General features: G+C 40.6%; 2 protein-coding genes across 2 annotated transcripts; one reads left to right on the forward strand and one right to left on the reverse strand.

The window, feature by feature from the left end:
- Positions 1 to 1112: 1112 nt before the first annotated feature.
- On the reverse strand, positions 1113 to 5644 carry LOC141333391 (uncharacterized). Its single transcript, XM_073838371.1, has 3 exons — positions 2071 to 5644; positions 1793 to 1967; positions 1113 to 1134 (listed from the first exon to the last, which is right to left on the reverse strand). Exons 1-3 carry the CDS (start codon positions 2834 to 2836, stop codon positions 1113 to 1115), a joined length of 963 nt encoding a protein of 320 aa, XP_073694472.1. The 5' UTR covers positions 2837 to 5644.
- A 1179-nt stretch (positions 5645 to 6823) lies between these two features.
- LOC141333076 (uncharacterized) lies at positions 6824 to 8010 on the forward strand. The gene is made up of 5 exons (XM_073838006.1): positions 6824 to 7007; positions 7105 to 7221; positions 7355 to 7488; positions 7577 to 7750; positions 7847 to 8010. The coding sequence occupies exons 1-5, from the start codon at positions 6831 to 6833 to the stop codon at positions 7926 to 7928; spliced, it is 684 nt and encodes a 227-aa protein (XP_073694107.1). The 5' UTR covers positions 6824 to 6830; the 3' UTR covers positions 7929 to 8010.
- The last annotated feature ends 1426 nt before the right edge of the window (positions 8011 to 9436 follow it).

Raw genomic sequence — 9436 nt, forward strand, 5'->3', positions numbered from 1 at the left:
GACAGGACGACCAATACGTGACAATTATCTTATTTAAACATTTTATGTTTTTCAAATAACTTGTGTCGCTATCTGTGCTGCATTCAGGCAGAAAGTAAGATTTTGCATGCTCTGCGCGCATGCTGCTGAGTGAGCAAGAGATATGTTGAGGATCTGTCTTAATCTTCATTACAAATCTTGTTAGGTTTTATTTTGTATCATTGCATGTTAAAAATAATTCACTATGCTGGATTGCGAATAAGATTAGGCTATGGCATTTTACAACATATATTCAGCATATTTAACAACCTTTATTATTTAATGCATAAGCAATGTATTAAAACAAGTTTATGCTGCGACATCTGCGTAATCTCGATCAACAGCAACTAATGACCAACGAATTGGAGCGGCATCGGCCCGTTAGATCATTTTAAAACGTCAAATATTTTCTCCAATTTGCAGGTTATAACTGCGTTTGTCTCGGATGTAGACTTGTGATGATGTGCTATTATCGATATTCAAGTGTTTGTGATCCAAATAACTCGTCGCTATCGAGGCAGATATAAAACAACAGATTTTGTTTGGATGAATTTCGTATCATTGCATATGAAAATATTTTTTGTTATGCAGATGCAAAACGTGAATCTCATGTAAAGAACTAAGTTTCGCATCTAGCAGGACCACGGTACATAAATAAACATATATAAACAACAATAGAGGTAAGAGCTATTTTTAAACCTGTGTATAACTAACTTACCAAAGTGTTAATGCATAAGCAAGTCATTGAAACATTTTTTGAGCGGATCCGTTTAATCCTGATCAGCAATGCATCGGAGCGGCATTGTTCCGTTAGGTCATTTTAAAATGACAAAAAATAAAGCGGATTTCAAACTCTATAAACTCTATTGTTTAGTTATATATTTTAATTTTTTATTTTTTTAGAAATACTAAAGAAAGACCAGATGCGCTTTCTGCCATCTCTGTCTGTCTCTGGCTGGAACTCAGCGTGTGTCTCACATAGGCTACAAGAGATATGTCTACAGAAAGCTTAAAATGTCTACTTTTAAACGAAACAATTAAAAAAGAAAATTAAATACTCCGCATTTATGTAAAATGAAGGCTTTATTTCTCTCTTAAGCCACATCCAGTACAGGTCTGTGGAGATGCGAGTCATCACTGTGAAATAAAACATTCGCCTAGTTTATTAATAAAAAAAAAGATAAAACATTAAAACGTCTCCTTTTTGTATACATTAATTAGTTAAATAATGGCCTAAACGAATGTTTTTACTATTAGTTACAGTTAGACGTCTCTGTTCAAGGTTTTAAAGCGTTCTATACGCATTTCCAGAGTCGGATAATGGTCACGTCCGTAAGGCGGATTAATCAGCTGAGACATAAAAGGGAAAATGTAAACAAAATTTATATTTTAGGTTTTGTAAATAGCCAGCCCTTGTCAATTCGGCAGATATTGTTACTTCTGCTCTGTGCACTGTAAATCGCAGAAATTTTACAAAATATGTTGTGTCCCAAAAACTCCTGTCTTTCTTTGTCACGTCCGTAACGCATGTGTATTTCTCTCATTTAAAATATAAAACAGGGTTTTAGACTGAAACTTTTCTGATGTCTAGACTCTATTTTTAGGGGTTTCGAAAAATATAAAGAGATGGTTTAATATATTGGTAAAGAATAAAATTTATGAAAATTTATATTTCAGGTTTTGACCTTGAATGTCACCGTCTGTAATGCTGGAATTGCTCAATTTACAAAAAGCCTTTGATAACACCGAGCTAAAAACAGGTAATGATACTCACCTGTGTATTTTGGCCGTGTCATTCAGAAAGCAGAAGTCCGAAAGCTTGCCCTTCCCCTCCGACATGTAGGCGATGAAATTTTTAATCCGGTAAATTTGACCACCCACATTTTCCCTCAGCTTGCGGGTGGGATCCGGGCCCAACAGGTACCGACTGTATCCCTCCATTAATTCATCTGCACGCAAAAGAGCAAAGGCACAGTTAGCCCAGTAATAAAAAATAGTAATAACATAGTAGTTACATAGTAATGAGAAGAACAAGAGCAGCGTCAGACTCACTTAGAACCGTCACGTGGTCGGGATACTGAGGGGGGCTTTTTTCCCGCGCGGTGCTGGGCTTGTCTGCGCTGACGGAGGGCTCCTCGCATGGGGTTTCTGTGGGCTGCTCACTGGTGGAGGGCTCACAAGGACCGGAGGCCTGTTCGGGAGGCTGAGCGGCCTCTTCTTCATTATCAAAAGTAGAGAGGAGTTTCCGCACCACCTGACCGACACGGACAGCGCCCGACGGGGTCGACCTCCTCGACAGGGTGCGGAAGCGCCTGGTGACATTTCTTAAACTGTCAGTCAGAATGTCGACCAGTTTGTTCAGGTCTGCCACCTGGGATCTAAGAAACTCTTTTTGTTTCTTACACCCCATGTTTCCGCACTCCTCTTCCTCCTGATCTTCACGGTCAGGTGGCACGTCAGCCTCTTCTGTCTGCTGGCACTCCTCCAGGTCCAGGGTGGACACCATCGGAATCTCTGGGTTGGAGGCCCTCAAGGCGGTCAACTTGTTTATAACCACCCTCCGTTTGCATCGGAGGATTGCGTCCTCCTGCTCCACCACCGATATTTCGCTATGCGTTCGTATGTGGCGGTCAAGGCGGTTGGAAGACTTGCCGCATTCAGGAATCGGGCAGTTGCCCGCCCGGGCGTTGATGCGGCCTGACTCGATGGCTAGCAGAAGCTTCCTCTCCTCCTTATTGTGCACATTGTGCGTAGTTAGGAGGTGCTGGCTGAGACGGCCATACATTCTACAACAGATTGGACAAGTTTCAACGGGCATCTTGTCAATGCGCAAAACAGCACAGGAAAGTATATGTTTGTACTTCGGGGATTGGCGTTGAATGAATGGGCTCTCAGGCTTTAGAAAGCACTTTATTCCACATTTAAAGTTCAATCAGTTTCCTGGTTAAAGTAATTGACTCCACACTTAATCTGAAAATATATTGAGTTTTAAAGCAATTGAGTCCACACTTAATCTGAAAATAGATTGAGTTTTAAGGCAATTAACTACACACAGAATTATTGCAAACTTAAATAATGGGCTAATAATGCATTGTCCACGGAAAACCTGCAGGTCAACCAAATTCCAACATCATAAAGTGACAGCTGTAATTTATTTGACGGGGCCTCTGCAGGCTTTCCGTGGACAGACCTTTTTCAAGGTAAATAGGATTCAAATATGCAATAAAATAACTGCTTGCATATATTTAAACATTTTATTTTTATCCATAATACACTACCAGCCAAATACATACAATATATGGCTACATTTTAGCTTTTAATCTATAGATTGGTTAGTTTGTTTTGTATGTAGAATATAATCTGTAATATTGAAAAAATAAGTGTGTGTGTGTGTGTGTGTGTGTATATTCTTCATGCATGAAGCATTATATTCTTAACAGATGGATTAGTTTTTGTTTGTCTGCAGAAAATGGCTAATTATCAGCTCATCCTAACTATTGATATTGATGATTTTCAGTTCTGCAATTCGGTTAATGACTGTGATTTTTTAGTAATGGCTTCATTATTTTAATGGGAGAAACCATTTTCAGAACAAGCCAACTAAAGCACAACTATGTAAATATGTTTTTATATGTAAAGTAAATAAGCTTTTATATCAAATTAGAGCTGTGAGGCTTCCATAATTATTGTTTTTTGGTTAAATTACTGCCAACAAATAAATAATATATAAAGTTTATCTAAATCGATTCAAGAGATCATTTCTTAACCATATGCCAAAACCAATACATAGACATGTATTACTCTACACAGACAAAGAAGCATATTATTAAATACTTTTAAAAAAATATAATTGTATGTTTGAATCAGTGTTTAAAAGCACACATATAACTTCAAATTTTTTGGGTTAGTAAATAGACACACTGTAGGCACAGCACCATTCAAGCCTGTGTAGTGAAAGACTTCAACACCCAGAATTCATTGCAGCAAAACAAACATGGCGACCTACGGTTGCTTTCATTTTGAACAAACGGAATATCAGATTGAAACAGATAAAACGATCAAACATATCTTTTTCGGACTGAATTCAACAGCGTGTTCTAAACCTGCTGATGCTGCAAGAAGCGTGCAACACCGTTCAGCAAATAGCTTAGCGTGCTGCTGTGTTGACACACGTGCCCAGATGTGTAGAGGCAATAGGTGTGTTCGAGCTCATGCTGCGCTGCGCAGAGTCGGGGAGGAGCTGAAAACGGAGCCGTCAAGTCGGACAAGTTGGGGATCTCGTTGCTTCCTCAAACATGGCAGATCACGTGGCGTTTGCCTACTTTATTGCAGATGAATTGGAAGCTATATAAATACCTTTTTTGTTGGAAGAAATGCAGCACATGCAAGTGAAGCAGCAACTACAGATTTCAGCATCAATCAGTGTTGACCACATTCCATAAAAAATATTACTTAAATATGTAGCTGAATACTATAAGTGGTCTGTATGAAAAAAGTACAATAATAAACTTATGCACAAATCCAATATAAAGAATTTAAGGGAGTAAAATGTACTGCAGTCAAAAGATCGTAAACTATTTACGAAATGGCATGCAAATTGATTTGTTCTGCACGAAACACGCGTGATCATCGTCATGTGGTGAATGTGGCCAATCGTGAGAAGCTGTGACGTCATCACAGCCTGGCGCAGTCCCTTCTGAAATGCTGCGCTGGCTGAGCAAGCCGGCTGTTCTCGAAACGCTCTCGCGTTACTTTGATGCCACACGTGAACGTCACGTGGTGTCGACGCCGGTTCAAGTCGGACAAAATTTCTAACCTGCACTACTTCAAATCAGCCGCCGATCGGTCCGCGCAGCGCTGCATGAAGTCGAACGCACCTAATGTTTTGGTGCTGAGCGACCAATCACAATCGTGTTTCGGGGCTGGAGGCGGAGATGAGCCCGCCCCCTGACGTAAATACACTAAGCACTTGTGGAGATCTGTCACTAGGTGCGTTCGACTTCATGCGGCGCCGCCAGAAATCGGCTGCCGCCTTACAAAACAATGCATTCTGGTAAGATCATTTGTCCGACTTTGATCGGCGCTGCAGCCGCCTTTCGATCACGTGTGCCATCAAAGTACCGTGAGAGCAAAACGAGAGCAGCCGCAGAGGTCAGGCGCTGCAGCTGCTTAAAACCGGCTGCGAAAGCCTTGATGACGACACACTTTATTCTCATTGGTCAGATTATGTGACGACAAGCACGACGTGTGCTGTGTGTTTTTTCTTAAAAAAGTTCCTGTATGTAATCAATCTTTATATCGAATATCTGATATTCAAACAAAACATTAATGATGAAAATGAAGATTAGGCGATATGGTAAACATATATTCTTATTGTTTAAGAGTTCAAATTAAAGTATACTGCTAAGAAAAATGTTTCAGCACACTACGGAAACCTATAAGTGTCCGACCTGACGGCCGTCTCTTTACTCCTCCCCCGACTGCAAGGGGCTGCTCTCGCCAGCCGGCGGCAGGCTAGTGTAGTGCATCTCGAACGCACCTCATGTCTTTTGAATATCTCTTCAAGCGGACATATACATTCTCTTTTGCTGGAACGCGTTCTTCGATTGCTTAATTTGAAAATGGCTGAATCTCAGAAAAGGTAAGGCTTGTTTTTTTGTCCGTAGCTAATTGTGATTGTATTATGTTAAAACTGTTAAAGCTATACATTTGAATGCGCCCTGTGACATCAGTTAGTAAAATAACATAAAAACGAAACAAACTAACAAACACCTTTTCCAAAAAAAAAAAAAAAAAGCTTTGTTAAAGTCTGGTAAAAGTATCAAAGTATTTTAAAAAAAATGTAACGTAGTGAAATCAGGGGTAAACCAAGATATTCCATAAAAAAAAGCTTACACCAAAATTATTAATTTATTTTTATGTAATACTTCTTGTAATTCTATTTGTTTTTTAGGTTTAACGCCCAGTATTTGTGTAAAGTTTAATTTGTGTAGCATTTCTTTTGTTTACAGTATTCTTTTTTTCAGAACAGTAGGCTATATAAGCTTGAGTGTTTTTCTTTTTGTTTTTTGTTAAAACCCTGCATGTGGGACATTTTATCCATAGTCCTCTATAATCCCCCCCCCCCCCCAAAAAAAAAAGAAACAAAGATGTGGCCACATTTTCAGCAGGTATGAATTGGGGGTGGGGGTTTCAAACTTACCTGTATGACAACACAGGCCTGAATCAGGTCATTTCTGAAGGGCTGAAACATTACACATAAAACACTTTTGCATATATGCAAGCTGTTATTTTATTGCTTATTTGAATCAATGTAATTTACTCCTGTGATCAAAGCTGAATCTGAATACTGAATTACATGTGCAGTAAATTGAAATTATACCCTCAAAAGCATGTCAAACAGGGCAATCCACTCTGTGTGTGTGAGTGTGTGTGTCTGTTTCTTTTCCAGGAAAGTATATATGCTTTACTAAATTTAAATGTTGTTTTGTCTGTTTCTTGAAGGTCTGCTGCTGATCGCAACCTGGTTTACTGTTTACGGTGCTTCAAGCCACAGGAAAACCTCTCTGTTCATCTGGCTAGGGTTTGTATGAAAACCAACACGCCAGATGAAAGAGCTGAGGAGCTGCATAAAGCCAAGGTATCCAATAGGGAATGGGTACGCACAAGCAGGACCTGGGATTACCAGGAGCTCTGTCAGATCCTGCCTGAAAGTACCTCGCGGCTCAACATGACCAAGGAGCTTCTCCGGCGAGGAGAATCCTCAACTGGTCTTAGACCCTGCGGTTACCGCCACTTCAGTCTCTCACAGCATGCAAGACTGTCAGAAGATCCTGACCGCTGCAAAAGCAGACTTCCTCAGGATACGAGGAAACCTGCTGAAGGGCGGCGAGGTGTCCGGGGCGGAGAAGACCCTTTACCGGTATTACTGCGAGGCAGTCTTGGTTTTCCGTCACCTTCAGGGCCCTGGAGCTGTGGAAGTCTTGACTGTGAGTTCATCTATTGTAGCAAGTTGTCCCTCATGATATGCTGTAATTTTTTGACATGAGTACGATTTGGCAATTAAAATATTTCCATGTTTTCTAGGATGCAGACTGGGTGGAGAGGTTGCAGCATGGTGGCAGGGTTGTGTTTGGCATCAGCAGCCGCGCAACAGCTAGAAAGCAGGCTCCCACGTTCGCCCTGTCCTCCACAGAGGAAGCTGTAAGGCCTTACATATCTTATTAGACTGATTCTCTGACTACAGTATGAAGCAATGCATGTGCTGTTTTATTGTAATGCACAAAGATTTTTTGGTTTCAGTACTAGTTTATAACAGTCTGTTCTATTTTCACAGTGGTTTCAGCTGTACTTCAGAGAGATACGGCCAGAAAACATTCGGCCTGATAAAACCTGCAATCGTTTTTTCATGTCACCGGCCGGCGAAGGAGTGTGCAACGTCACAAAGGATCTCAACCGCCTCCATGAAATGTATGTGGCCCCGCAGATCCGCATAGATTTCCAATATCTTACCGGTCACAGTGAATATTCATAAATAATCTTTTATTTCTTAATGCAGGTATAAGCTGCCCGCCATCAGGAGCAATGACATGCGGAAGGCAGTGGAGGCGGCTGCTGCTCAAACACTGCCAGCAGACCAACAGCAGGCAGTGAAAGAGTACCTAACCCTCAGGGTGCCGGCGGCAAAGAATGCAACAGCCACAGTTTGTGTGCTGCTGGACTCCTTGGCGGGGTAGGTCATTTCATCCAGTGGTTCAACATGATTGTGTTTTCCCAATGTTATATAATTTTTTTATTTTTTTAAACTTGTTTTTCCTTCCTTTTGCAGCTTTACATCAGACGATGGCACTCCCGGAACCAGCACCGAGAACAGAGACTTCTCTGCATTTGTCTCGCAATTTCCTGTGTAACTGGACGGCCAGTTTCTTTTCGTGGTCACATTCTTTAGATTACAGATGGACGAATAGGCTTTTCGTGGTCACATTCTTTAGATTGCAGATGGACGAATAGGCTTTTCGTGGTCACATACTTTAGATTACAGATGGACGAATAGGCTTTTCATGGTCACATACTTTAGATTACAGATGGACGAATGGGCTTTTCATGGTCACTTTCTTTAGATTACAGATGGACGAATAGGCTTTTCGTGGTCACATTCTTTAGATTACAGATGGACGAATAGGCTTTACGTGGTCACATTCTTTAGATTACAGATGGACGAATAGGCTTTTCGTGGTCACATACTTTAGATTACAGATGGACGAATAGGCTTTTCATGGTCACATTCTTTAGATTACAGATGGACGAATAGGCTTTTCGTGGTCACATACTTTAGATTACAGATGGACGAATAGGCTTTTCATGGTCACATACTTTAGATTACAGATGGACGAATAGGCTTTTCGTGGTCACATACTTTAGATTACAGATGGACGAATAGGCTTTTCGTGGTCACATACTTTAGATTACAGATGGACGAATAGGCTTTTCGTGGTCACATACTTTAGATTGCAGATGGACGAATAGGCTTTTCATGGTCACATTCTTTAGATTACAGATGGACGAATAGGCTTTTCGTGGTCACATACTTTAGATTGCAGATGGACGAATAGGCTTTTCATGGTCACATTCTTTAGATTACAGATGGACGAATAGGCTTTTCGTGGTCACATTCTTTAGATTACAGATGGACGAATAGGCTTTTCGTGGTCACATACTTTAGATTACAGATGGACGAATAGGCTTTACGTGGTCACATTCTTTAGATTACAGATGGACGAATAGGCTTTTCGTGGTCACATTCTTTAGATTACAGATGGACGAATAGGCTTTTCGTGGTCACATTCTTTAGATTACAGATGGACTAATAGGCTTTACGTGGTCACATTCTTTAGATTACAGATGGACGAATAGGCTTTTCGTGGTCACATTCTTTAGATTACAGATGGACGAATAGGCTTTTCGTGGTCACATTCTTTAGATTACAGATGGACGAATAGGCTTTTCGTGGTCACATTCTTTAGATTACAGATGGACGAATGGGCTTTTCATGGTCACTTTCTTTAGATTACAGATGGACGAATAGGCTTTACGTGGTCACATTCTTTAGATTACAGATGGACGAATAGGCTTTTCGTGGTCACATTCTTTAGATTACAGATGGACGAATAGGCTTTTCGTGGTCACATACTTTAGATTACAGATGGACGAATAGGCTTTTCGTGGTCACATTCTTTAGATTACAGATGGACGAATGGGCTTTTCATGGTCACTTTCTTTAGATTACAGATGGACGAATAGGCTTTACGTGGTCACATTCTTTAGATTACAGATGGACGAATAGGCTTTTCGTGGTCACATTCTTTAGATTACAGATGGACGAATAGGCTTTTCGTGGTCACTTTCTTTAGATTACAGA

The sequence above is a fragment of the Garra rufa genome, chromosome 4 (genome assembly GCF_049309525.1).
Source record: "Garra rufa chromosome 4, GarRuf1.0, whole genome shotgun sequence".
NCBI classification, from domain to species: Eukaryota; Metazoa; Chordata; class Actinopteri; order Cypriniformes; family Cyprinidae; genus Garra; species Garra rufa.

Excerpts from the sequence above, each read along its gene's own strand:
- LOC141333391 (XM_073838371.1), bottom strand. The coding sequence starts at position 2,836 with ATGCCCGTTGAAACTTGTCCAATCTGTTGTAGAATGTATGGCCGTCTC. Across the intron at positions 1,968-2,070 it reads CGACCACGTGACGGTTCTAA|ATGAATTAATGGAGGGATAC; the intron begins GTGAGTCTGACG and ends TTTTGCGTGCAG. Across the intron at positions 1,135-1,792 it reads GACACGGCCAAAATACACAG|ACCTGTACTGGATGTGGCTT; the intron begins GTGAGTATCATT and ends GCATCTCCACAG.
- LOC141333076 (XM_073838006.1), top strand. The coding sequence starts at position 6,831 with ATGCAAGACTGTCAGAAGATCCTGACCGCTGCAAAAGCAGACTTCCTC. Across the intron at positions 7,489-7,576 it reads CTCAACCGCCTCCATGAAAT|GTATAAGCTGCCCGCCATCA; the intron begins GTATGTGGCCCC and ends TTCTTAATGCAG. Across the intron at positions 7,751-7,846 it reads CTGCTGGACTCCTTGGCGGG|CTTTACATCAGACGATGGCA; the intron begins GTAGGTCATTTC and ends TTCCTTTTGCAG.